The 27,148-nt window shown below is 39.3% G+C and overlaps 3 protein-coding genes across 4 annotated transcripts in view; 2 read left to right on the top strand and 1 right to left on the bottom strand.

Moving 5' to 3' along the window:
• sema3fa (sema domain, immunoglobulin domain (Ig), short basic domain, secreted, (semaphorin) 3Fa) overlaps positions 1-5,370 on the top strand; it is a 45,371-nt gene extending 40,001 nt beyond the window's left edge. Inside the window, exons 11-19 of the mRNA XM_085354373.1 lie at positions 1,708-1,777; positions 2,598-2,742; positions 2,834-3,056; positions 3,348-3,436; positions 3,572-3,613; positions 4,057-4,214; positions 4,395-4,456; positions 4,566-4,699; positions 4,795-5,370. Of these exons, the coding sequence (XP_085210499.1) occupies positions 1,708-1,777; positions 2,598-2,742; positions 2,834-3,056; positions 3,348-3,436; positions 3,572-3,613; positions 4,057-4,214; positions 4,395-4,456; positions 4,566-4,699; positions 4,795-5,223 (1,352 nt within the window). The 3' untranslated portion in view covers positions 5,224-5,370. The remainder of the gene's footprint in view (positions 1-1,707; positions 1,778-2,597; positions 2,743-2,833; positions 3,057-3,347; positions 3,437-3,571; positions 3,614-4,056; positions 4,215-4,394; positions 4,457-4,565; positions 4,700-4,794) is intronic.
• A 4,210-nt stretch (positions 5,371-9,580) lies between these two features.
• On the top strand, positions 9,581-12,219 carry gnat1 (guanine nucleotide binding protein (G protein), alpha transducing activity polypeptide 1). 2 transcript variants are annotated; one of them, XM_085353335.1, is made up of 8 exons: positions 9,581-9,690; positions 10,705-10,747; positions 10,838-10,979; positions 11,075-11,232; positions 11,333-11,461; positions 11,568-11,697; positions 11,787-11,940; positions 12,025-12,219. In XM_085353335.1, the coding sequence occupies exons 1-8, from the start codon at positions 9,585-9,587 to the stop codon at positions 12,213-12,215; spliced, it is 1,053 nt and encodes a 350-aa protein (XP_085209461.1). In that variant the 5' UTR covers positions 9,581-9,584; the 3' UTR covers positions 12,216-12,219. The 2 variants fall into 2 exon arrangements, with proteins under 2 accessions (XP_085209461.1, XP_085209462.1); XM_085353336.1 differs by having other exon boundaries at positions 10,838-11,025; positions 11,121-11,232.
• A 3,406-nt stretch (positions 12,220-15,625) lies between these two features.
• Positions 15,626-26,157, bottom strand: edem1 (ER degradation enhancer, mannosidase alpha-like 1). Its single transcript, XM_085354372.1, has 12 exons — positions 25,408-26,157; positions 21,941-22,013; positions 21,160-21,263; positions 20,787-20,958; positions 20,456-20,639; positions 20,147-20,321; positions 19,609-19,729; positions 18,889-19,059; positions 18,725-18,798; positions 18,494-18,590; positions 17,018-17,203; positions 15,626-16,927 (listed from the first exon to the last, which is right to left on the bottom strand). The coding sequence occupies exons 1-12, from the start codon at positions 25,869-25,871 to the stop codon at positions 16,838-16,840; spliced, it is 1,911 nt and encodes a 636-aa protein (XP_085210498.1). The 5' UTR covers positions 25,872-26,157; the 3' UTR covers positions 15,626-16,837.
• Positions 26,158-27,148: the final 991 nt, after the last annotated feature.

The following is a 27,148-nucleotide window of genomic DNA, read 5'->3' as shown; positions in this document are numbered from 1 at the left end:
AATCTAGTTATTTTTTTAGTCACTGAACTCCATAAAACATCCTCACTCTTCATGTATTTTTGGGGGAGAGGATTGTTTTTAAATTTCCGCCACAATCATTTCGACTGGACATTTTAAGAACACATTTTAGGTGCACATCTTTCAGAGTGGGTATTAGGGAGATAATAATATACAATCTGTCTTTATTTGACAGTTTTTCTTCCACACAGTGACTGTTTACTGAGTGCATAATTCACCTGCACTTTTATTTTTACTGCACAGCACCTTATTTAGCCCAGCCCTTTGTGTTCTTTCTGCGCTTACAGCAATTAAAGATGTTTCTCTGCTAATGTGATGCTGACAGCGCCTCAGAGACTCTGTCTGATCTGACACATCAGAAACAAAAGTTCGAATTATGCAACTTGTTCCAGTTCGTTGCCGATTTATGACTTTTCTCTTTTTTACTGCGCTTGTTCTATAGCCAGGAGGTCTGTCAAACTGGCGTCGGACGGGTTATGAATTTCTGCAGTGTTTGCCAAAAGTTAATTTTTTGCTTAAGCGAGGGGCCATTACCTGTCATTTTCATACCTTGGCATGTAAGGAGATTTTTTTTTATGTTTGAAAAGATTTTAAACTCCTCATCAAAAGGGAGTTTGTTTATTAAGGAGCTCTGCAGAGTCAGGAATGATGTTTTTATGCAAGCCATGTGGATTTAAGCTTCTTCTTGTTTATCCAATGCACGCTGAGTAAAGTCGAGGGTACAGAGATTAAAGCGTGTGTTATTACATTTCACCTTCAGTTCCACATGCATAACTTTCCTTTCGCTCTTTAACATGCTGCTTCTTACTTTCAGTCAGTTGATATTTGAGCGAGAAATCTGAGCAGGCCGATCCACACTCTTATTGTTGCTTGTTTTCAGCTTTTCAGATAACCATGGGTTATAAAAAGAGAGGCTAGGATTTCATGGCTATTCACTGAAATTGGTATTTTCTAAAGACTTTTGACTATAGGGTATTTTTTTGTCCAAGGCCTTTTCAAACAAGTGATTTGAGAACTTGTTTCTTCTTTTCCATTGATGAAAAACCATGAAATGGAACTGGGTGTTTTTCTGCTCTACCTGTCTACATTAAATGTATTTCAGTTTTCCTTCTTATTGTTTTTCCTTGCACTTTTCTCTAATGAAACCATCAGAGGATATGTAGGGCTCAAAACTGCCTCAGTCCCACAGTCACTGGATCCATATGGCTCCTATTAAAGCCATGTTTCACCCGAGATCTCTTTTTCACATATATTCCCTGCTGAGGCCGAGGAACTGTAGTTTCAGCTTTGGAAGAGTTTAGATTCAGGATCTCATTGAGACTCTCGTAACCGCAATTCATGGTGAGCTCACAGCGAAGGAAGAAAAAGTCTCAGTGTCACAAGTACTATTACTTTGGGTTAGTTAGGTTCATTTTAACAGTTTTATTTCTTTCAGATTTAAACAGGTCAGAGTAGGGAGGAGTATCACAGGAGTAACGTTGTGCATTTGCACTCATTACATGGCCATTTTGTGCATAGTAGTTCTGTCTACTTTTCATGTATTTTTGCCAGCAAACCTGCAGAATGTCTACTAATGTGATATCATTTAACTGTTGCAATCGACTTAGGGATCCAAGTACTTCGTCATGCACTGCCTGTTATGGTTTATGACTCTGACTAATTGCTATAAATCTTTTCATTATCTTGTAGGAGATGTGTATATCCAGCCAACTCAAGACACAAAGAATCCTGTCATCTATGGCGTCTTCTCAGTTTCAGGGTAAGCATGGCTTTTTCAAACTCTCTAACTTTGATGCAGTTTTGGATAGAAAGTGTGTTTTGGTTCCCTCCTGTGGTTTTTATTCCTTTCCGCTGAGCCCGAAGGTGTCTGCTCTGTCTGATGTTGAAATGCGGCGTTGCATTTGTGTGGGCCGTCACATTCAGGATGCAAAGACGAGACAGAAAGTGAATGTTGAGCCCAGAGGGAGTAGCGTTCCTCTGGGAGGCTGACTGAGCCTATAAGTTCCTCAGAGGTCAGGTTTGATAGCAGGTTGTCATTCAGCACACAGCATTAAAATTCAAGTCAACCAACCAGACGTGTAAACTGAGATTCTGACGGCACACAAAGCAGGAGGAGGTGCGCCCAGAGTCATAATAAACATGTCCTGATTAATGTATTTGAGAAACAAATACTGTTATTGTTTCCATCTTCTCTTTAGGCATCAGGCATGTTTAAACCCAGCTGATAAAAACACATGTGGTGCTAATGACAGGGGCCCATGACAGAAGTTACAAACATAGTACACCCACCACACAGCGGCAAGAGCCTGTACTCTGGCGATTCTCTGCAGTATGTGGGTGTTTGTATGTCAGTGTGTCAGACAGCTTGACTCTACTTGAGTCAGTTTGAGTGTGTGTTTGTGCGTCATAATGTTTCAGTGTGTTCCTGTAAGTATGTGAGTACGTGGGAAGGAAGTAGATTCTACCAGCCACGGAGAGCTATCGCACTAATTATCCCAGGGAGTGAGAAAATCTGAATCCTCGAGCTGCTGTCTTTATGTGTTCACCTTTTCTTTTCTTTTCCTCCTGCCCTCCTCCAGATCTGTGTTTAAAGGCTCGGCAGTGTGTGTGTACTCTATGGCTGACATCCGTATGGTCTTTAATGGGCCATTTGCCCACAAGGAAGGCCCCAACTATCAGTGGGTGCCATACACTGGGAAAATCCCCTACCCTCGACCTGGCACTGTGAGTTAAAACATATAATATATATGTTACTAGAACCATGAATAAGATAAACAAGTAAATTGCTCAACAGAAATTTTTGGTTTCTTACTAGTGTCCTGGAGGCACTTTTACCCCCAACCTGAAATCCACAAAGGATTACCCAGATGAGGTTATCAACTTCATGAGAAACCACCCCACTATGTACAACGCTGTATACCCAGTGCACAAGCGCCCCCTGGTGGTCAGAACCAATGTGGACTACGAGTTCACCACAATTGCTGTTGACCAAGTGACAGCTGCCGATGGGAGCTATGAGGTGCTATTCTTGGGCACAGGTAAGTGTTTTAAGAACAAAACTGGGCATTGTCTGATGATTGCACAGTAATCTTACACGTCTATCATTGTGCACTGTTAAATTCTGTGGCCTTGGCTTTAGCTGGGAGGTTTGCATACGCATGTTGAAACAATCTGTCTCTTAAACATTAATGAGTCATAGTGTGGCTTTCCAAAAACCAGTTCTCTGTTGCAGATATTTTAGAATAACAATGAAGAAACCAAGGTCAAGGTATTAATAGCCAAATAAATCAACAGAGCTCAGCCAAAGTTACTTCTTCCCACTCTTTCAGATCGAGGTACAGTCCAGAAAGTGATTGTCCTGCCAAGAGATGACTTGCAGACCGAGGAGCTGGTGTTAGAGGAAGTGGAGGTGTTCAAGGTCAGTCTTGCAGCCTTAGTCACTTTGCTACTAATCCTCTTTTTGCCCTACTCTACATTTATATACCATGTTTGTTATCTGTGATACAGAATAACAAATCCAGCATTCACATGTTTTTTAATTATGTCACTTCAGGTTCCCACTCCAATCACTACTATGAAGATTTCATCAAAAAGGGTAAGTTAGTGTAATTTGATTCAGACCAAACAGTTCAGCTAACAGCAATCAGACAGAGAACACAGTCGTCAAATTCAATATGAAAATACACAATCTAAGGAAAAAAAATGCATGATTAAATACAAAACATTGTAGTACGCAACCAAGACCTGATATCCAACTATAGATTTTGTGTAATTTGGTGCAGCTTATACTGAAAACAGACACAGGACTCTAGGTTAGGTTAGAGTATAGCCTAACCCGGAGCCTTCTTATGTCACTTTGAGGATGATGGCTTAGAATCTCAGTGCAAGTAGCTTCAATCAATTATTCATTCTTTAAATATAAATCTATAATTCTTCCTTGAAACATTAGCGATGTCCAGAATTGTAAAATAAATGGCCTTTGCTCGAAAATATGTTCCTGTTTTAATTTCTAATTTGTATTTGTTTTTCTTTTAACAGCAACAGTTGTATGTCGGATCAGTCCTGGGTGTGACCCACTTGGCTCTCCATCGATGCGATGTGTACGGGGAGGTCTGCGCTGACTGCTGTCTCGCCAGGGACCCGTACTGTGCCTGGGACGGCAAATCCTGCTCCAGATATTCTGCCTCACAGAAGAGGTGAGGGTCAGGATTGTGTAGACAGGGAATATATAAATGAAGCAGACGAAGTGCAGCAACAAAGTATTTGCACTTCATTACTTCCCACCTCTGCAGTTGGAGTATTTATGCAGATTTCTTATTTTTCAAGTGTGTTTCGGTTAAATTTTATATCTGTGGCTGTTGATTTGACCCCTCTAGGCGGAGTCGTCGGCAAGATGTGAAGTATGGAAATCCTATCCGCCAGTGCAGAGGTTATAGCAGTGAGTGTCACGTTGTACTAAGACTATAGCATTTAGACACCAGCATTTTTTCACTCGGGAGCTATCTCACAAATAAAATTGCAACTGTACATCATGTGTTGTTTTGTAGCCAATAAGAACCCTCTGGAGACAGTTCAGTACGGGGTGGAAGGAAGCACTACATTCTTGGAGTGCCAGGCCAGGTCTCCTCATATGTCTCTCAAGTGGCATGTGCAGAAGGAAAACAGTGACCGGAGGAAAGAGGTGAGTACAGCTCTTATATTAAACCTTCTATGATCTTTTTTTCTGTTTATCTTTTTTAAAACTTAAAATCTTTACTGGCCTTCTGTTCGTCCCAGATTCGCTCAGAGGGTCGCATGCTGAAAACAGATCAAGGACTTCTGATCCGCTCTCTACAGTCATCTGACGGCGGCATCTACCAGTGTACGTCCACAGAGAAAAACTTCAAGCACACTCTTGTGAAACTGCAACTGGTGGTCCTTTCTAGTCGCACAGTCAACAACATTTTGGTGGAGACAGGCAGCCCGGCTCTTCCTCAGCTTCAGTCCAGTGCCTGGACTCCAAGTGCCAGTCAGTATAAGGACCTGCTAACCATCCTCAGCCAACCAGAGATGGGGCTGATCAACCAGTACTGCCAGGATTACTGGCAACTGGGAGACAGCAGCTTCGGGAACAACAAAGGCAAAAGCCTGAAAGAGCTGAAAGAACAGAAGAAACCTCGTAACCGCCGGCATCATGAAGAGCAGACAACTCCAGCTGAGACATGAGAAGCTTGATGTACATCGTATTCAAACAACCCCCTGTCTACCTTTACACACAACCTCCTAAACATTGCAACCCTCCATTTAGGGGAATGACTCCAGTCAGATAGAAAAATCAAATTCTCATCAAAGACAAGACAGAAACTGCAGAAACACAACGCAACAGCATCAAACAGTTTCTATGTAACTGTCGGGGGGAGGGGGAAATACACAATATTTATTGTAGGTTGTAAAAAGTAATTATTTGTACCTATCTAGCAACCCTGTTTTTTGTGAATAGATCAATCTGTGCAAATATTGTGGTTATTATATTATTATTATTAGTGTTATTGTTTATTAAGATGTGTTATTTTGTTGAGAATATCTTTATGTTTGGTGTTTTTAAGAAACAGCGACACTAAACCCAGACATTGGGAGTATCCATACATGGACAAGAACTGATGGACATGTATTCAGAAACTGCTAAGTGAAGACCATGTTGGATCCTTTGACTGCTGGCAGTATTCAGTGTCTAAGCTGAAAGAGGAGTCGGGATGTCCGCGAATGTCTCGTAACTCTCTGAACTTCTTCACCAGATCTATGTACTGTATATTGGACAGTTTGTTTGTTTTGTTTTTTTACTGCGAAGTACAAGCTGTTGACAGAAAAAAACAATAAAAATGGCATTTCACAGGACATACACGGATAATGGAAATGCCCAGAGACTGCAGCTGTGATGTCACGGACGCACAGTTATATGTGAATGAAGAGCCCTCTGTGGCAGGTAGAACGTCTTTCCTTTCACGATGTGGTCCAGTCGGGCCTCAAGTAGAGCTGTTACTCATCTTCTTCCAGAATCGGTTGCTGCCAAGTGTTTGTTTTGTTTATATGTGAATATCACATCTCAGTGTCGTATCCTTAACGTGATCTTTGTGATAAGCTGTTTTCTTTTTTGGGGGGAAGGGGGAGGGGGTCTTTTAATGACACAAAAGCTGATAACATAACATTGCCTTCTCTTTTCTCTCTTTGGGAAAAGATATTCCAGCAGGCAGCTATGTGTGAGTTTGTAACAGTTTGTGATTATAAAATGAACAAAGCACCTTCTGTTGTCGAATTGGTCATTTCAAAAATATTAAATACTTCCCCAATATCTGTGGCATTTTACATAGTGTATTCATATAAGGCAAAGCATTCAGTTTGTAGGCTTAACAATTTCTTTTTAGTTCTCTTAATCCATTCCTGACATTTCTATGCTAAATATCAGTTCTCAACAGGGGGAATATGTAAAATGTAATCAGTCTACAAAAACTGGGCTGATGTTCAGAGCTTTGGAGAGTAATGTTTCTGATTAGGGATGTGCTTAATGTATCAACTACTTACCAACAAAGATGTTTGCCAGTACAGTTCCGCCACAGACGTTATATAAAAGCATGGAAGTGATTAAGTTCTACAAGGTGTCACAAATACAAACACTAGCAAAGCTGATTGCCACCAAACCTGAAGAGAAATCTTTCCCAAAATCTTTAGAAGGTGGCTTTTCATTGTGCATGACGTGTACAGTGTATGTATGTGGTATTTGTCTAAAATTCTACATTGCTGTGGATGTCAGTGAATGTCTTTCTTGTTGTGGGAATATGGAAATGCTATGGATGTGGTCACACCTTTTTATGGTGGGAAAGGCTTGAAGGCAAGATTGTGATTTTTATTCTCTCTCTCTCTCTCTCGCTCTCTCTCTCTCTTTTGCTCTCAAAAAAATTAGAAAAGCAAATGATTTGCAGACTTTGAGGTAAAGTTATGTATGCACAGTTGGTGTTATTGTAATGACTTGTAAAAAAATTATTACCTTTTCTTCCTTATCATTGTTGCTGACTAATAAATTAAAGCTCTATATTTTATAATAACACACGTTCTCTTCTGTTTGCCAGTGTTGATACATAGTACGATATGCTTCCTGCCATGCAGGCACTTCTTTCTTCGTAACAGCCTTATAACCATAAGTAAGTAAATACAGATGTGGTTGACACTGTTCTAAAAATATCTGGGAAAAAAACCATGCTGCTTACACATCAATCATAGTAGCACCAGAAAACGTCTGCATTGGCTTTCCCACCTACTCTGTTACTTTTCAAATGAGTGAAAGTTTTTACTTTAATAGCAGACCTGATTCCGCTGTAAAGATCTATTGGAGTGGAAATGGTAGTATGAAGAGCTAACCACGCAGTACAAATACTCAATGAAGTTGTAAAATTTGCAGATAAGTAGACCGACAGCAACATACTGAAAACACTTCTGAAGACAGCCTAGTAATAGGCCTGAATGTTTGAGAGCTCAAACTATGATATTATATCAGGGACAGCACAGTCTGTTGGGATTTACATCTTTACTTTTCTAAATTCTTGAATCATCTGGATATGAATACATTAATTTTGTGTCACTTTACCTAAAATATTTCCACAATCTAAACAAGAGAGATAAAAGAACCAAGCTTGAAGCATGTTTGTGTTGTATCGTGTATCTTGTCGATCGTGTCGAGTTGGGCGTTCGTCTTGTAATCGGAAGGTTGCCGGTTCGAGCCCCGGCTCAGACAGTCTCGGTCGTTGTGTACTTGGGCAAGACACTTCACCCGTTGCCTACTGGTGGTGGTCAGAGGGCCCGTTGGCGCCAGTGTCCGGCAGCCTCGCCTCTGTCAGTGCGCCCCAGGGTGGCTATGGCTGCATTGTAGCTTGCCATCACCAGTGTGTGAATGTGTGTGTGGATGATTGTGTATAGTGTAAAGCGCTTTGGGGTCCTTAGGACCAAGAAAAGCGCTATACAAATACAGACCATTTACCATCTTCCAACTAATCAAGATCATGTGTCTTTTGTTCCATTTGCAATCTGACTCCATATGCATGAATACAATGTCAGTCTCTTACTGCCCAAACTAAACAAAAGCTGTATGGATAGCTTAAACACAGTGCCGGTAGCTATTTTCCTGAGAGAGGGAAAAGGCCCAGAAAAAAAAGTTAATAAAGCCTAATTGACCATGTTAACATGTGCACTGGGTTAGTGCTCTGGGACTGACTGATAGATATTTCCATTAACACAATAGTTAACAGGTGTACCTAATAACGTTGTGGTCAATGTATATCAATAATATTAATCATATTAATAAATAGGAGTCTATTTAAGCACAGTAGTTGATCAGGTATCTTATTCTTTTTTTTAAATCTTGTGCACTCCTTAGTCAATTAATATAAAAGTTTGGTAACTAGTATTTGTGGGTGGCAAATAAACCCAACGGAGCAAAAAGTATAAGATTTACTCTGAAATGCTACAAACCCAAAGTGTAAAGTGGCTTAGAATGTAAAGAAGTGACTAACAAATTTCACTTACCGGTATACTAAAGTAGAGCTCCTGAGCAAATTCTCTCATTGTGCTGATTGGCTACAGTGTATTCAGTCACAGTGACTTTATCATTTTGAGCTCCTCAAAAGAGCAAAGTAAGATTGCTTTATTGAATTTTTAAGGAAAATGTATTTCATCCGTAACACATCAGTGCACATGCTGTACATGCAAGCATGCATAGACAACTGAACGTGAGTAGATTAGGATCCTTAACCAGCTTCAGATTGAGGTCAATGAGATCTGTCGGGTGAAACCCTAAAGCCCTTTAAGCACTTCAGAACTCACCTTTCAGTCTGTAGTATGTAATAAGAAATGTTAGTATTTCATATTTGGACCTGGAACTGAGCGTCTGGTTGTGTATTTCGTTGGCTAATTGATTAAATACAATTGTTTATTTGTTTGTCTGTTTAAAAACAAATTACAAAACCTTTATCTATCTTTAGTCCCTTAAAAGCACTAAGCACACAACATGCAAACATGCACTCATTATCTTTCCAGATTTAATAATTTAACTTACTGCTAATGTGGAATTGATTTCGTTTGGTTAACCAAAATTGCACTTATATAAAACACCTAGCATCACAAATATTTAGCCTCACATGGTCCTGTTTGAAGGCACCTAAAAACAACACAGAGAGATAAGCACTTGAGCCGCTGTTCATCTTCTGCTGAGCACAGCAAAATCCCCATAAAGGTTAGATAGGTTAGATCCTACACTGATGTATGCCCGAGTCTTCCCCTGCACCTTTCGCTCTGCCCTAAAAGCACTCCTGTCCTTGTGCTCTATTGGTCACCACTGATCAGGTGGGTAGAGGATGCCCAAAATCCTTTCCTAAGTCAGGAAAATGCTCAAACATTCTCCAGTGTTTGCAGCACGCAGTTGACTCATCAGCTGCACAGTTGAAGGCTCCGGTCACATTGTTGACGAGCAGCTAGGACCTGCCTCCATTTTTCTTGACACTTGGCCTTGAGCAAAGGGGGCCCACGCCGGGTAAAGTAGGATGGGAGCTGGAGCCAGCGCTGAGGAAAAACGCTCCAGGGAGCTGGAGAAGAAACTGAAGGAGGATGCCGACAAGGATGCAAGAACTGTCAAGCTGCTGCTGCTAGGTAAAGACAGGAGAGCTGGTAGAACCAAATGGCTAAGACGCATTAGTAGAAAACAACAATATCTGCTTATACATATCTAAGGGCCCATGGTGATGATAATTAGAGCACTTTTAATTCTAATTAAAGTTTTGTCTGTAGCATGTTCTGTTCGCAAACTTGAGTTTGCAAAGAAAAAACATACAAAACTCCCTTTTTTCTTGATGCAATTTTTTTTCATATACTTGATGTCAAATAATCATACAAATAAAGTAGAAGTACTGCTATGGATAGATCTTATTTACCCCAAAACCCTTAAAAACTTACCAAATTGCCTAATTTTAAAACAGCCTAGGTGTTGATAAGAAGTTACATGTCTGTGTCATGTAAAGGCCTAATCAACTGTGTCCCTAAATTGCTGAGACACCTTGATAATCACTCAAGCCGATCCTCTGTTAATCCTGAAACAACAGGTCCTTCAGCACAAAGGGCTTAACCGTGAAGGACAAGGATACTGTACCACAAAACCCAAACACAGCCTGTGGCTGTAGCCCTCAAATATATTTTAAATACACTTTAGGCAATGTGTCAATAAATCAATGAGAAATGTGCGTTTAAAAAGTCATTTCTGTGAAGATTTACAGTTTTAAATTGATCAGCAGCTTAACCAGTAATTTCATACACCACACTGTGTTTTGCTGTATAAAGAAATACTGATTTTTTTCAGGAAAGTCATTCAGTATTACAGTCAGGTATATTTATCTGACAAATGGTCATGGATATTGCGTCATTTATAGCTTTTTTGAGTCCTCTAGTAATGTAGGTCAGGGATAAGAAAAGATTAGACCTGAAGTAAGAAGTCCCTTTATCTGATGAAAAATTGCAACGTCTTCTGTAATTAACTCAAAAATACAAAATTAGCACCAAAAATAAGGTCAAAATTACCCACTTATCTTTCCCTAGATCCTTAAACATGATGAAAGCATTTTTATAAATATGTCATTCAAACAATTCAATTCTTGCTCTTCTTCCATACAGGTGCTGGAGAATCAGGCAAAAGCACTATTGTCAAACAGATGAAGTAAGCTGACTTTGCATCTGAGCATTGCTGACCTTCTTTTAGAGTTGACTATGAGTTGCATTTTTTTAATGCTACATTTTTTCTCACCAGAATTATCCACAAAGATGGTTACTCGCTTGAAGAATGCTTGGAGTTCATTACCATCATCTACAGCAACACCCTGCAGTCCATCATGGCCATTGTGAAGGCCATGAACACGCTCAATATCAACTACGGGCACTCTGATCAGCAGGTAACCACTGCTGACACTCATTTCCACATACATATGAAGCTAAACAGCTTTCGTGGTCCTTATAGCTCACTAAACACACACATGCCTCCATGCAGGATGATGCCAGGAAACTCATGCATCTTGCAGACACCATTGAGGAAGGCACCATGCCTAAAGAAATGGCAGATATCATTCTGCGTCTGTGGAAAGATTCTGGCATACAGGCATGCTTTGACAGAGCTTCAGAGTACCAACTCAACGACTCTGCTGGATAGTAAGATATCACATTTACTCAGGTTTAACATTGCTACATTATTTTAATCTCTTGTATCAGGATGTGTCATTGACTTATTCTCTTCTCCTTCCCCCGGCAGCTATCTGAATGACTTGGAGCGACTGATCCAACCAGGCTACGTGCCCACTGAGCAGGATGTGCTGCGATCAAGAGTGAAGACCACTGGTATCATCGAAACTCAGTTTTCTTTCAAAGATCTCAATTTCAGGTGAGCCAGAGCAATGTTTATCAAGAGAATAAGACAAACAAATCAGCCGCTGGGCTTCCTGTGTGCACGGTGGCAAACAAGGCAACATGCTCCTGTTCTCATGCAGAATGTTTGATGTGGGAGGTCAGAGGTCAGAGAGGAAGAAGTGGATCCATTGTTTCGAAGGCGTGACCTGTATCATCTTCATTGCTGCTCTGAGCGCCTATGACATGGTCCTGGTGGAGGATGATGAAGTGGTATGACAAGTTAAACTAGATACTTGATATTCTTTTATTAGTGTCCATGTTTTTGGAAAGTCTCTTCACTGGGATTTTTTTTCTCCCAGAATCGCATGCACGAGAGTCTGCACTTATTTAACAGTATCTGCAACCACCGCTACTTCGCCACCACCTCCATCGTACTCTTCCTCAACAAGAAAGATGTGTTCGTTGAGAAGATCAAGAAAGCACATCTCAGCATGTGTTTCCCTGAATATGATGGTGAGATAATCATTTCAAATACATATTTAAGATAGTGGCAAGCTAAGTAAAAGCAAAACTTTATAATTACACTGTCTCACCCAGGCCCCAATACCTATGAGGATGCTGGTAACTATATCAAGATGCAGTTCTTGGACCTGAACCTGCGCAGGGACGTCAAAGAAATCTACTCTCACATGACCTGCGCTACCGACACAGAGAACGTCAAGTTTGTGTTCGATGCCGTAACCGACATCATCATCAAAGAAAACCTGAAGGATTGCGGTCTCTTCTAAAAAAACACGCAGAAAACCAGATGAAGGTGAGCAAAGTAGAAAAATGATTTTAAAGATAATCAGGATGAACTGTTGTCATCGGTCACTATGGTTCACTCCTGTTTTGTTTTTTGTTTTTTACAGGGTGCTGGTAGAGCCCTATCACATTTCACAGATCTTTTTCTCAATTCAAACTGAGGCCTGAAGATGAAAACTGTCCCTGCAAGCGGCCATCCTCAAATCAGCGAATGCAAAAAAGAAAAATCTATTTTTTGTGTTCAAAATTAAGTTCTAGCTTTGACAAAGAACTTTTTTTCAGATAGCTCCAAATTCAGAAACTTCCGTGCAGGTTTCAGATGAGTTGAATTTCAGTTCATCTAAATTTTCCTCTCAAGTCTCTTGAACTGGTCTTTGGGGGGTGGCATGCAGTGTGTAGTTAAAACATCAGGAGCTTCTGTCAGCAAACAGTGATTTTTTTTTCCTCATGTAATGTGAAAACATTTCCGGCTAATGCATTGTCTGTGTGTTACGGTAAGTGATCAGTGTACGGCTAAAAGGGCAAAGAAGATGACCTAACCACCTGCATATGCACTTCAGCCTCTGTTAGATATTTTAACAGAACCTTTCACTAGAAATGGCTTTTATGTACAAACACACTACAGCAGTTTGTAACATAACTCGAGCATGTCACAAATCGAACCTGTGACATGCTCGAGTCACATGAAAGTGTTAGGAAATCTAACTCTTTACAATAGTTGAAAATGGCCAGTGTATATAATTAAGCAGATTTCTGTTGGACAGTTAATTAAGTATGGCGACAGCATGTTGATATGTAACAATGTCGAGGGATAGATTTGTCAAAGATTTAAGTTAATTAAAACTCTGGGCCTTTGAGCCAACAATTCTGTACAGAAACCACTAATTGTATTCCTTGATCAAACTTATTAAAGCTTCTGTAGAAAACTCAGTACTTCTCAGTCTTTCACAAATTAAAAGCAACTCTGCAGTGTTGTGTTTAGAATTTTACATTTATTATTTTCACTGAATATTTCTTACTTAAATCATTGAAACGTGTCATTTTTACAAGTGACCGCCTTTAGTTTTTCATAAACGTTCAAAGAACAGCTCTGCGTTGAAGATTCTTTGCCTCCCTGTTTTTTAAATACAGTAACTATTCAGCAGTTACATTTTTTTATATGTAGATTTTCAGAAGCTCAAAATAGAATAATTGACAACTCCATGTCCAACTGAAGCTTGTTGCTTTGTCAAATTAAGAGAACTGAACTTGAGTCCAGGGGTTGAACTTGCATTTCATATATTTTCAGTGGAAATCTCAAAATTAGGACCAAAGGGATCACAAAGTAAGTCAAGAAGGTCATCATTAGGCCGAAAATACAAAATAAATGTCTCAAAAAGGAAAAATGTTACAAGTGAAAAATCTACTATCTTCATCGGCAGAAAAAAGCTCTAAAATGTATTAGAAAACAATTAAAAGTCAAAAAATTTCAGCCATCTGCTCCAGAACTCAAAAACAGATAGACAAGATTAGACGTTGCCTGAAAACATCTTACAGAGCCTGCACAGACGAAAGGTCGTAATTTGAAGCTCACCGCATGATGAGTCAAACACGGTGGAGGCAATACTCTGGTACGTGCATGTCTGCCAGTGGAATCGGGATCAGACAGTGCTTCACAGTGCAAATAAGTACTGACCCAAAGCATACTGCAGAAGCAAGACAAGAATTTCCCAATGCAAAGAAATGAAATATTCTTGAACGGCCAGGTCAGTCACCCGATCTCAACCAAATGCGGTATTTTTCTCAGTTACTGAAGGTAGAAAGTCCAGCAAATAAGCTGCAACTGAAGAAGAACTCCATGGGCTCTAGCCATTGCCTGGAAAAAAATGTTACTTAAAATTCATCCTTGTTTAAGCAATAAAAATTGCTTTTGTTCCAAAGTAGTTAATGCTATACGTTGTAAAAACCCATTAAATTAAAGCTGAAGGTTCTGCACTTCAATCACATTAAGATTGTACGACTTAAAACCCACTGTGATGGTTTATCCTCCTGAGAACCAGCCTGTTCATTTATGTCCTCTGTGGACATTTGTTTTTGGTCTATATCTTTTGACCCTACTAAGTCTGATGTACTCAAAAGAGGACATCTGGGGCTTTCCATTGATATCTCATGTGTTTGGGTGGCCTTTTTTAGCTCCAAAGAGGAAGGAAATCCCCCAAAAGGTTCAATGGGAAGATTCCTTTTTCCTCGATTCTCAAGTGTTTAGAGAGGCAAAAAGAAAAAAAGCGTCCTCATCTTAGGCCTGTAAGATGACATTGATGGTCTCTTCTGCTCTAAAGGGGCAACTAATCAGGAGAAAGTTATCCTACAGAACGGGAGAAGGGAGCTAAAAGAGCTTGTTTCAGAAAGGAGGAACTGAGGGCCTGAACCAAAGCCATTTGATCAATATTATTTCAAACTGTGAAAAATTCAAAGTAACTATTAGAGTTCATTAATAAAAATAAGGAGCTGGAAATGAGACTAATAGATCCCCTTTAATGTATTAGAGCCACAAACAGACTTTTCATTTTGATTAAACAAATTATGTGCTGAGCTTCAGTGTACTTGAGAATGTAATTTTTTCTCCTTGGACAGAGCAAAGGAAACTGTTTCCCTCTGCAAACGTAGGATAATTGCTCTAATAAACAGTACAGTGGCCTCTTTTAGCAAAGTTATGAATGTTCTCTCAAGCTAATAAAAGGCATATTTCCAAACTCTCTGAATAAACATGTAAAAGCTCTACAATTGATAGCTCTGAGCAACAAGTTTGTGACATAGCTGTGATTAGCATTCTGTGCTTTCCAGACTATCAGCTGGTATCAATCATTTCATTTAACTCCTCGGAAGAGGAGTTGAAACGTGTACATTACCTGCAACTAAAACTTTGAAGCGATCGGGGTAATTGCCTTTAGAGAACTTAAATATCACTGATATAATGCAGCACATTATCAAAGAAGATGAATAGCCATCTCCTACAAATAAAACATTTATATTGTAATGTCATTGTGTAATGCAGTCACTACAGTCAATATACAGTCAGGACGTTTGGCAAAAGTGGAAAAAAAACCCAAAACTAAATCTGTACACGAATAAAACATCACAGCTAATTAAAAACAAAACAAAAAAAAAACAACATTCTCTGTTTATATTTGTGGAAGAAAATCAGTTTTCACAGTACAACTGTACTTCAGTGTAGCCACTCATTTGCAAGAAAATCAGCACCATCTCGAGATATTGTAGGCAACGTTTCAAAAAGTTTTATTTCTTATGAAAGCATTCATTGATTATGTGTTTATTTTAAACCCTGAGTTCTCACCACGTGGTAATCATCCTGATAACAGAAATTAAATTGCAGGAAAGTCTGTATACTGACCGTGTCTGAGAGAAAACTGATGAAAAATCAATTTGCACTTCTTGAAAATTAACTATCATTGGGAAAAAAAAAAAACAATACATTTTATGGCTTGTTTTTTTACATCTAAAAAAAAAAAAAAGAGCTTCATGTCATAATCAGTGTAAAACTGTACATACATATGGAATGACTCTTTTTGCAAAACATTACAGTGGCCTTTTTTCAGCCAAGTTATTCACAACATTATCATATACATTGCACAGCATCCAGAGAAACGAAGACAAATTGAAGGCACTTTAAAGAGTCGTCATTAATCTCCCGCTCATACAGTTGTGGCACTGCTCTGTTCTTTGTAAGACATTGAGTAGCTAGAAGCCTGAGAGATCAATGTTTAGCTCAATACTAATCAGAAATTAATTAACAGCTAACAAGCAGGAGGCAGTTTACCTTTATGTTGTCTGTAACTCCCTGGATACTGAGGTTTGATGTGATGTGCAAAACACAACTAAGACAGAAGACAGTTTAAAATCCTTGCAATATGGCTAGTGCGGTTTAAGAAAAAAAAAAAAAAATTCATAGTGGCAATAGTTTAGACTCTTTTGCAAACCAGCCTCAGGTGTACAAAAAGAACGACATTCCTATGACCACGATCTAACGCAGCCTCTGGATTTGACAGTTCGTACCTGTTACTATCATCTGTTAATATACAGCCCTTATGTAGAAGCACTGATCTAGTGCGAATCACCTGCAAGGAGGCACCATATCCTCATGTTTAGAGAGACTTTTGTTAAGTTGAGTGTTTTTATAGGCTATGCATTTTCATGTGGCTAGATGGCACTGTTCCCATTAACACAGCATTATGATTCCCAGCTCAGCTGAAAATTCAAATGTGCATACACAAACATAATCACACACATTCATACCTGAACAGACTTTTTTTTTTGTTCCATAAGAACACAACAGTTATTCACCACTTTCTCAATGATTTGCCTGCCAAAATGCAACAAAGGATGAATCCTCATCTTCTCACAGAAAAAGTTTGGCAACATTTTCATCCAGCAAAACAGAAACAAAAAGCTCAAACTTAATTTAATCAAATTGCTTTCTCAGGATTACTTTAGTGTGAGTTTCCCGAGCAGCACAACAGACAGGAAGAGGATTTTAACCAACAAGTGGTCAGTTCATCTGTGCAATAAAGGCCTGCCCCTGCCAATTTCATTACATCCATCCCATCACTCAAAAAACTCCCACCATGTGATCTATTTGCCTCATGTAGATGCTCTTTAATGGGAGAGTGTACCGTCGCTCCTCTGGGATCCTGTTACACTGCAGAGAGTTTTAAAAAGAAAACAATTACTGTTGAAATATTTGTAATGTGAGAACAGTGGCCTAGATTCGACAGGAACATGGCCTTACATTGCTGATGTTTCTTGGAGCAGGCTGGTTGACTGGCTCTCTTTCTGTCAGTGCTCCCTCCTCACATGGAAAGTCATCATTCCATTGTTTCTCCCTGAAGCGTTTGTCTATAGGCACAACATGACCCTCGGTTGTGAAGATGTACTTGTTATCGGATTTGTGAAGTGGGTTGTCTTCATCAAACAGCTGCAATGCATAGGAGAGGTTTTTATTTACACAGTATGAAGACAGGCAGGACATCAGTACTAACACCTGGCTCATACCTCATGGAAACCTCAATGGTTTGGTCCCCACAGTTAATATGTCCATTCAATACTTACCCGTTTAAACAGCATAACAAAGATGATGCTGTAACTGGGCGTGGTCATTTTGGGCAACAACAGCTGCCTGCAAGTCCTTATCTCAGCTAATTTTCTAAGCCAGTGCACTGTGAGTACACTGGCTTAGAAAATCAATCTTTTAGCCACGTAGGACAGTAAATTACTTCATGTGGTCATGGTATGTGAAAGCAAGACAGTTTGACAAAGAGGATTTGAAATGCTGAGACAAACTGATCATTAAGTGGAATATGAGGCCTGGGCAGGCAGGCAGCACACCTTAGAATCAGGAGAACATACACACACAGCTTCAGGGGGCCACAAGCTACAGGTGATTTAGACTTCGTTACATTTTGAAGAGTCTATGACGTAAACTACACAAGTAGCTGACGCTGTTGCCAGCATTCACGATTGTGTGTGTGTTACACATTAATGACCTTGTGGTTGTGTCCTGGAGTTTTATATGCACTGCAAGCCACAATAGAGACAAGTAAAATCCGGCAACTTTTTCCCTTCTGCGTCCTTACTCTTTGTTGTGGTCAGTGGGTTTTTGTTTCTTTGTGTGTGTCATTTCGGGTGCAAACATACTTTCCCCTTAAGTTTTTCCACTTATTTGTACATTCCCAATAAGTTCAGCAATGTCCCTCCAGGAATTTGCAGGCATCTTTAAATATTTATATATTGAGCCGATTGTTATTATTCTCTCAATGATAAATTCAACTGTGGTAAAATAGTAGTTGAAACTCTGAACACAATACTTGCACAATGTGTCAACATGACATGTAAGTTACATTTCCATGTACATGCACATTAGGTCATGTAACAGGGTTTAAGAGGGATTTGCGGCTATGATGTACCTATGGTGTGGATTCAGTGCAGAAATCTAAAGCAACTGGTATGGTACTCCCACTGCCAGTCCCAAGCCGGGAAAAATGGGAGGGCTGCATCAGGAAGGGCATCCGGTATTAAACCTGTGCCAAATCAAACATGCGGATCCACCCTGTGTAGCGCCCTCTGGGGAAATAAGGGAGCAACCAAAAGTACCATCTCTTGCAATAACTTGAATAAAGATCTATCTCGACTATATACTGCGCTCATATATAATTTTATAGCCATATAAGACATAGCTTTCTATCTGAATGGTCAAGCTGCAACTTACCAGATAAAGATATTTGCATGTCTCGCTGAGGAAAAAGCTCTCCATGCGATCCTCTTTGGATTTATCCACGACATGATGGAGAGTGGCATACCCACATCTGCAAAGAACACAATTCCGCTCAGCCAAAAGCAAACACAGAAGAGCTTTAACAAGCTCAAAAAGAGTAAACAGTGTATTTTTCTATTATTATTTCTTGGACAAAAGCATCTACAACTTTAAACTTAATCTCACCTGACTTTGGCATTTTTCTCAAGGCTCTGTAGAATATCCATTCCAACATGCAGATAGAAAGGATTTTTGGTTGCCTGCAGAAGTTAAAAAAGAAGACTTGTGTGAGATGTAACAGTCACTGACAGCAGCACCAAACGCTGTGGAACAAAGACCATGACTGTTACCTGGTACAGCAGGTAAGTAGACTCTACTAGTTCTGGTCTTAAAGGGTAGAAAAGCACATCGGGAGCCTGCAGCTGCCAGTTGTATCTTTCTGGCAGAGCTCCAAAGCGCTTCCAGATGGCATAGTAGAAGGCATGCAGGCAAATGGCATCATCTACATCGCCATTCAGTACCTATGAGGCAGAAGTAGAGCTTTAATTTAGATTAACAAAACAATGTATACACCATGCTGTTTACAGTACAGGATTTTTTAGATTGCTATCAATATTTGGGGAATTTAAAAAATTAGCTATATAACCTGATAATTTTTGTCTTTTAGACACACAAAACAAAGATTCTAGACTTCTAGAGAAATTTCTCGAGAAATCTAGAGAAGAAGATGAGAAGAAGACTGAATTTCCCTAACATGTGTTATATGTAGTTATTTGTGAGTCTTTACTAGGATAACATGACAATGCAGTTTAAAAATAATCTTGTTTTAATAGCATAATAAGTATTACTGACTCAGAGAGGATTAGTTGCCAGGCAGGTTGCAAAGTGCCCTCTGGTGGACAAATCATGCAACATCAACCCTCATAACATGGTTAAAGACCATTTTTTAAAACATTTTTAATTTTCATTTAAGAACTGTTTTACACGGCAATACAAATAGATCAGGAAACAGACAATATAGGCCGATACCTCGGTCACGTTCTACTCACAGCTGCCACTATAATCCTCACCTGAAGGCCAGGAAAGAAAGCCTGAAGTGAGTCAATCCAGGTGTTCATTATCTCACCACTGAACATGTTCACATTAACATAGAGAGGTGGGTCACCTTCTCCTTCATTGCACGACTCTCTCCTGGGGAAAAAAACCACAGAAATAATATGTAATACTAGTCCCTATGCCTCTAAATGAAATCACAGTGAAATTGTGATTTTATACGCTGCAAAGAGATTTTAATCATAAAGACAAAAACACAACTTCAGATCCTTAACAGGTGTTTATCGGTGTTTACTGATGAGGAATAAAGGGCTGATGTGTATCTCTGTTAAGTCTCATGACAGCTTTAAGTTTCTGAATCTAGTTTTCCTTCCTTCCTGAAGTTTCCTTTAGTAAGAAACTAAAACCAAAAACCATCAGCAGTTTTATTTCCTCTTTGCTTGTTTAATCCGACAGTGACTGATTTACATAGCTGGGATTCATTTCACATTTCATTTGCAACCCAGTGAAGCTGTGCAATGCTGCTGTGTCACATTTCTTTAGTGCTGAACTCACCCTCGTCTCATGTGATTCTGGATGCTTTCATAAGCAGCTGTAAACATACGGTAGTCCTCTTTTTCTCCAAAGAGGATGTACGACTTAAGCAAGTACTCATAGAAGGAGTCCATACCAGCTCCAAGACCACTCTGCTTGCCAACCCACTGCCCTGTTTGAATATTAACTACATTGCCTAAAAAGAGAAATTTAAGTTTATATTCACATTGTGTGGCCATATAATTTCAGCAAATAAACAGAAAAAAAATGAAAAAACAAAAAGAAAGTTTCCAGGGGAAGTCTTTACGCTGTACTAAACAACATACATACCCAAAAGACCGGTTTCGTTGCTCCTCAGGTTCCACAGGGCTCTGACAGCTCGTCTAGCTACCCACTCAAATGTCGAATCCCCAATTAAGCGGCTCAAAATTCCAAACTCCACCAGCAAGGACCCGGCTCCTGCAGTGCAGGTCTCATTCACACTGTCAGGAGGAACTCCGTTCTTCAGGTTCACCTGTGATAAAGATACAAACAAATCAAATCTAGTGCATTTACAGTGACCAATGACAATTTCTGCTCACATGATAACTAAGGTGTGTGCTGCAAAGTGAGACCGAAAGAATATATACCTCTAATTTGTGGTCACAACAGTCTCACTCACCCTGGGGTAGGGAATGCCTGTGCTGGTGTTCTCAAAGGCTGGCAGCAAACGCACAGCCAAGTCATGAGCCAAATGTAGCAGCTCATTATCGTAACCTTCAAAGCCCACATTGCCAAAAGGATGTTTTGGGTCAGTCAGCAGAATGTGTGCTGAAATAAGGCTTCCCAAGATCCTTCAGTTTAAAAAAAAAGAAAGAAAGAAAGAAAGAAATATAACACCAGAGTTCTACACATAACCAGATATTTAAAAGCTTATCGAAAGCAATTATCATGATAAATGTTACACGAGTCATCATATCAAATGTTTTGCTTTAAAAATGCGTACACTGACATATTTTGATTCCTACAGACTCTGAAAATAGTGACATATGTACCTGATGTTTGCCTCAAAAACTTGCACAGTTGAGTCCTTGTCAAAAGATACAGTATCTATAACCAGTTTGACGGCTCTTTGAAACTCTGACACGTTGCCGAGCACCTGGTGAGAAAAACCACATACTGTATAACCACAGTAAATCAACAATCAGCTGTCAGTTTTAAGACTGACAGGGTAACACTTGCATGCAGGGGAACTTAAAAACTTAAAAGCTTGGCAGAAAACCCACAACTTACAGAGGAAGTGCTAACAACGTTGTTCTGAATGTAGTGCAGAGCAGAGAAACTCGTATATTTACTTTGAATTATGCTACTGATTGGAAAAAATACAACGACATCGCCTTGGATTAAACCAGAAGCTCCCAGTGTGAGAGACTGGAGAAATTGGCTAAAGACTGTATTTGTTATGGAAAGAAGAAGAAAAAAATCACTGCAAGACTAAATAATTGTTTTGCATTGATGATAGAATGGTCTTTAAATTATATAAATGGGAAGTGACAGCAGTTTTAATAAAAAAATAAAAAATAAAAAAAAAGATTTCATTGATGTTTAAAACAAAGAAATGCCAAAACTGGAATTGGAGGCTGATTTAAGGAAAGTATTTAGGTAAAGATATGTGAACATCTTCACTTTATTCATGTTCGATCTGGTATTATGTCTAAAATATAAAACTAAGCCAAAAAAAAAAAAAAGGAAACTGAAAACCCACAACTCACAGAGGAAGTACCAGTCACCATTGCTTTAATGCAGTGCAAGCAGGGCAGTAAATAAACAACCTACCAACAGAGTGTCCAAGGTGTCAATGAGAGTAAGGGAATAGTTCCCCAAGACATCATTTATGTTGATATTTGATCTGAAATAAAAGAAGTGAAACAGACTGTGGTTTCACACACAAGTGGGAGACATACATTATACTGATCTCAAAACATAAAGCGTACTTTAAATTCAACAACAAAGTGATATTCACAGTTTTATCACTGCATATGAGAACAAGTCTTCCCATTAAGTAGAGCTGGGCGATATAAGATTTTTTCATATCACGACATGTTTTTTTTTTTTTCATTTCAGGCAATGACGATATCTATCACGATATAAGCCAAATAACTATATTTGTAAGATTTAAATGTGCCGTTGCTCACAAGTAAAATGTGAAATAATCAGCAGCTTGTTTTTATTTAAATATTTATTTCCCATAATAAGTTCAACAGGGTAGATGTACTTAAGGAACATGAGACTATTTCAGATAAATAAAGGCAAATATTGCAAACTACACAAAAGGCAGCCGCTAAAGCGTTTAAGTTTCAAAATAGAACAAACGAAACAGACTAAATTGTCAATTCCACTTAGAAACAAAATATTAATTCTAAAAATAAATCTTAGTTTGTTTTACAGAAGAACAGACAAAATTGACTAACTTTTGTCAATATCAAATAAACTGAGAACTAAAAGGAAATTCTCAATCTCTCCTTGTTGTATAGCTTAGCTTTTCAAACAGTTTTAACAGTTACTTTAGTCTGACAAAAGCCGAATGACGAATTAGCGCTTCCAGTCAGAGACCGAGGCTACATCCACACGTACACGGGTATTTTTGAAAACGGAGATTTTCCGTTTTCGTTTTAAAAAATAATCCTGTCCACACATAAAGGGAGAAATGAAGGAAAACGCCACTATGAACATGCCAAAGCAGCAGGTGGCGCTAGATTCCTAACCGTGCAGAAATGTTGGCCAATCAGAAGTCTAGAAGCCTCGGTGGGAAAAAGTAAACAAAGCTGGGGCATAGAAGCAGAACCCAGTCGTATGTGTGGAGGGACAGTAACTGTGTGTATATGTAAGCATTTAAACACTGCAGAGAGTAGAATTAACAGTAACAGTATTGTAGAAATTCATTTCACCGAAACAATAACGTGGCGCACAGTGTGACGTCAAAAAATGCGCACACCTTTGACGCTGCGTTTTCTCCGTTTTTCTAGTCCACACGTAAATGCAAAAACGGAGTTTTCAAAAATATCCACCCTGGCCGGAGTTTTTAAAAATCTTCGTTTTCAGTGACCAAAAACGCCGTTTACGTGTGGACGAAAGGTGCAAATGCATAGAACAAATGCATCTGCGTTTTCAAAAATACCCGGGTACGTGTGGACGTAGCGCATGCAACAGTTTATTGTATTTCCAGACTTGCTTTCGGCACAATTTACAGTGCGCGCTATTCTGTTTTTTGTCAGACTTGAAATAGCCAAAATACCTTCACACTACAGAACTTCTATGGCTCTTCCGTTCGACAATCTCTCCGGCGTTGGAACCATCATCTGTTTTCTCTTCGGTCACGCTCGGTTGATTTTTCTAGTCGGCACACTCATTTCCTCCATTACCCGGGCGGTATGGTGGCTGGCTGCTTCCCAAACAAATACACATGTGCGGCTTGGCACTTGTGCTGTACGTAACAAGTCACGTGACGTGACGCTGCGGCTGTGATTGGTTAGGCTCTGCGCTACTTAATTTGGATTGGCTGTTCTTTTTTTTTCTTTTTTTAAAGAGGACAAGAGCGGCGAGGTCTATCGCAATAGTTTAATTTTTCTATCGAGAAAAAGTTATATCGCGATACATATCGTTATCGTTCTATCGCCCAGCTCTACCATTAAGTAGGGATTTTTCTTCTGATTTGACAACATAAACAGTGTAGGACTGATAAGAGGGTATTAAAACATGAATACTTATTTATCAGTGCAGCTCACAACAGGGCAACTCAAAATTATTAATTATAAAATAATTTGCAGATAATCATTGATCATTTTGGTGTCATGAAAAGGAACTAGCCATTAAAAATGATAAAATCCCTTCTTGTCTTAGAAAACACTTGAGAAAGTCCCCCCCCACACACACACACAAAATTTCTCTTAATGTTAGTGATATATCTCAAAACTTTTTCTGATACAGCTGACTGATTGAGGAAATCTATTCTGCCTTGAACCATAAAGCTCTTGAACGCATCACAGAAGAGGAAAGGAGTCAGAGATGCTGCCTTATCAGCATAATTTTCTGCATCAGATAGTCTTGATATTGGCTATATCAGTGCTATGCACAGACACATTTACACTTTTTGTCCAGTTTTCTGACAGTTTTCTTTACAGTGGTAATAATTCTTGCATTGTGAATGCATCCTGTAATGTTTTTGTATGGGGATCACCCTTTGCACTACCTACACTTTAGCATACCTCACACATCATACTAGTTGCATATCTTACAACAGGGACAGCTCTCATTAGTGAGGTACCATCTATTCGCTTTTGTAGTTTTGCACAACCTTTGGTTACTCCGTTATAATATTCCTCTAGTTTCCCTATTCAAATCTGTATTTGGTGGCTTTTGTGTTTAATGCTCTGTCATTCACAAGCTACAAATGTCAAAATTTCCTTTGAGAACAATGAAGTATCTAGTTGTGGTTCTGCGTGTAGTTCCAGCTGAAGGGAAAACCTGTTACAGTTTGAAAAGCATTGTTTCTTTTAAAGGGACTGAAGGGAAAGCTGATGGATAGCACTGCTGACTCAGCAGTGGCAGATATGATCACAACTGCATCAGTAAGTAAGTTTTTAATTAAACAAAGTTTAAATGATTTGGAAAACTATAGCAGGCTTTGGAGCTTTTTGCTCAGTATCAGACTCAGTTTTGGAGAAACAAGACTGTAGACTAAATCTCTCCAGGATCTAGAGGCTTTGTCAGAAAACAAACAAGTATATGTCACCCAACCTTGGAAATAACACTTACTGATTAATTCAAGACAAACATGAGGGTAAAATAGTTGTTTCACTCTGTTTTTCTTAAACTATACATTTGCTTGAGATCATTTGATTTCATAATTTTGAATATGTTATGAAGAAAAACAGGCTATACTTCACAGAAACCCACAGGATCCCTGTTAAGACTCTTTAAGCTTGGAAAGTACAGGACTGTTCAGTGAGAGTCATCTGACCTAGGCTGGCATTGCCACAAAATAATAAGAATTATGTAAATGCTTTCTATTTAGAGAAAACATGGTTTGAACTCTCCTCCGGTTCCCACTTGTAAACCCTGACCCGTTCTTGAGTGATTCTTGAGCAGCGACATTTTACTACAAGCCAGTTTGATTACAACTGCATGCAAACTGCAATGTGCAGAAGACAGTTAAGATAACTGAGCGCCTGGAAGCGTGAACTGCATTTCACAGTAGCAGGTCCAGTCAGTTCAGGTAATCGGGGTAACAGTGAATGACTCACGGGTTTTGCACGTCTGGACCCCTCCCTTCACAGTCAATTGGATTCAGCTCGTCCTCGGGAAAGGCATATTTCATATAATTGTCATATCCGAAGTAGAACATTTCTTTGGCCATGTCTTTCATTTTGGCCTTTAGTGTGTCCGGGAAAGAGCTGTATCTCCGCACGTACTCGTCCTTGTTGCCATCGAAGAAGCTCAGGTAGGACCTCTTTGGGGACTCCTCTCCCGCCGACGCACAGGTGGTCTCCGTCTCTTCATATCTGGGGCCGTGTATTCGTTCAGACCACGAGTTATCTCGCGGCTCGGTCTCCTTTTCCTCCCTGAACAGCAAGTCCAGTTTGTGCAAATTGAAACCGAGATGGAAGTTGAACCCCCAGCTAGGTCCCAGTCCGAAAGCTAGCCACAGCATGCAGCTGAGAGACAGTCTCAATACGACAAGACCAACAAGTATTGACCTCCATTGCATCTTTGCCCCGCGTCGGTCTTGAAACGCATAGTTTAAGTCCACATACCTCAGAGGGATGACCAACTGTCAGCCCCGCTGTTTGTCCGGCTGAACTACAGGCGAGAAGGGGTTGTGGAAGTGAGTCCGCCTCGCATTTCCTGTCAACAAACCAGCTCCTCCCACATCCTGATAGGCGATTGGTGTCGTGTCAGCGGGTTCTACTAGTGATTGGTCGTAGAGATGTCAATCTCGACGGTGCGTTTCGTGGCATTCCAGATTTGTACGCCAATAAGAAAGAGCCACAAGAGTGAAACATTTAGTTTTCAAACCGAGAAATTATTTACATTTCGAAAGATGTAAAGTTGGAAAGGTCAGTTAAATGTAAATATATTGAAAAAAAGGGGGGAAAATGAACATTTTGTTCTATATCTTTAAATGCTTTCAAAGATCCCCAGAATTAATACGCTCTTTTTATTGGTTAAGAAGCCATCAATTAGAACATTATCGTAATTAAATGGTAAAAAATAATAATAATAAAGCTGTTTTGACTTATCCGCTGAATACGAGCTGCAGAGCAACTCAACCACAACAATAATACTGAGTAATTACTATATGCATACAAGCACATGGCTTTGACCGTATGTAGGAGCTTGTACCTGATTTTACTGTATTACTACACTAAGTGAGTATGCTGACCTGTAAACCCTACCAAGGGTCACCTAATATAGATCTGATCACAGGTATAATAGGCTAGGTAATTGATAACAGCTATGTAGAGCTTTTTGGTATGTAGTCATGGCAAAAAAAGAAAAGTATATCCTGAGGTTTTACATATTAGAATATAATAATAACAATAATGAAAAACTGCTCCTTAGCAGTTCTTTAAACTGGGTCAATACAACCGCAGATGAATTTCAAAACATGCAATATTACATCATGTCATTATTTTTTTCACAAAAACTAAACCAAAATGCAGAAGCAGTGTGTGAATAAGTAAATAAATACACCCTTACTGCTTCCATAGGAATTAAGAGGGAAAGTTTCAACAAGGTGTTCATAATCAAATGCACTTGTTTAACTGATCATTAGAAAGTGTGAGCACCTCTATTAAAGCAAAGGTTTTGGCAAGTACATTGATTGATTTGGCAGACTAACAAATATAAAGAAATTAATCAACAATAATGTTAAAGAAGTAACTGTTGCTGAAGATCATTTCCAAATAATCTCACGCAAATTCACCCAACAGTCAAACGATATAACGCCAAGAGAAACTGCAAAAGACACCTCAGACTCTGCAG

Source organism: Diplotaxodon limnothrissa, linkage group LG5 (genome assembly GCF_057381915.1).
Source record: "Diplotaxodon limnothrissa isolate DT_005_m linkage group LG5, D_limnothrissa_male_GT1.1, whole genome shotgun sequence".
In the NCBI taxonomy this organism is placed as follows: domain Eukaryota; kingdom Metazoa; phylum Chordata; class Actinopteri; order Cichliformes; family Cichlidae; genus Diplotaxodon; species Diplotaxodon limnothrissa.
Note: the sequence above shows the minus strand (reverse complement) of the source record. Positions and strands in the feature narration are given on the sequence as shown.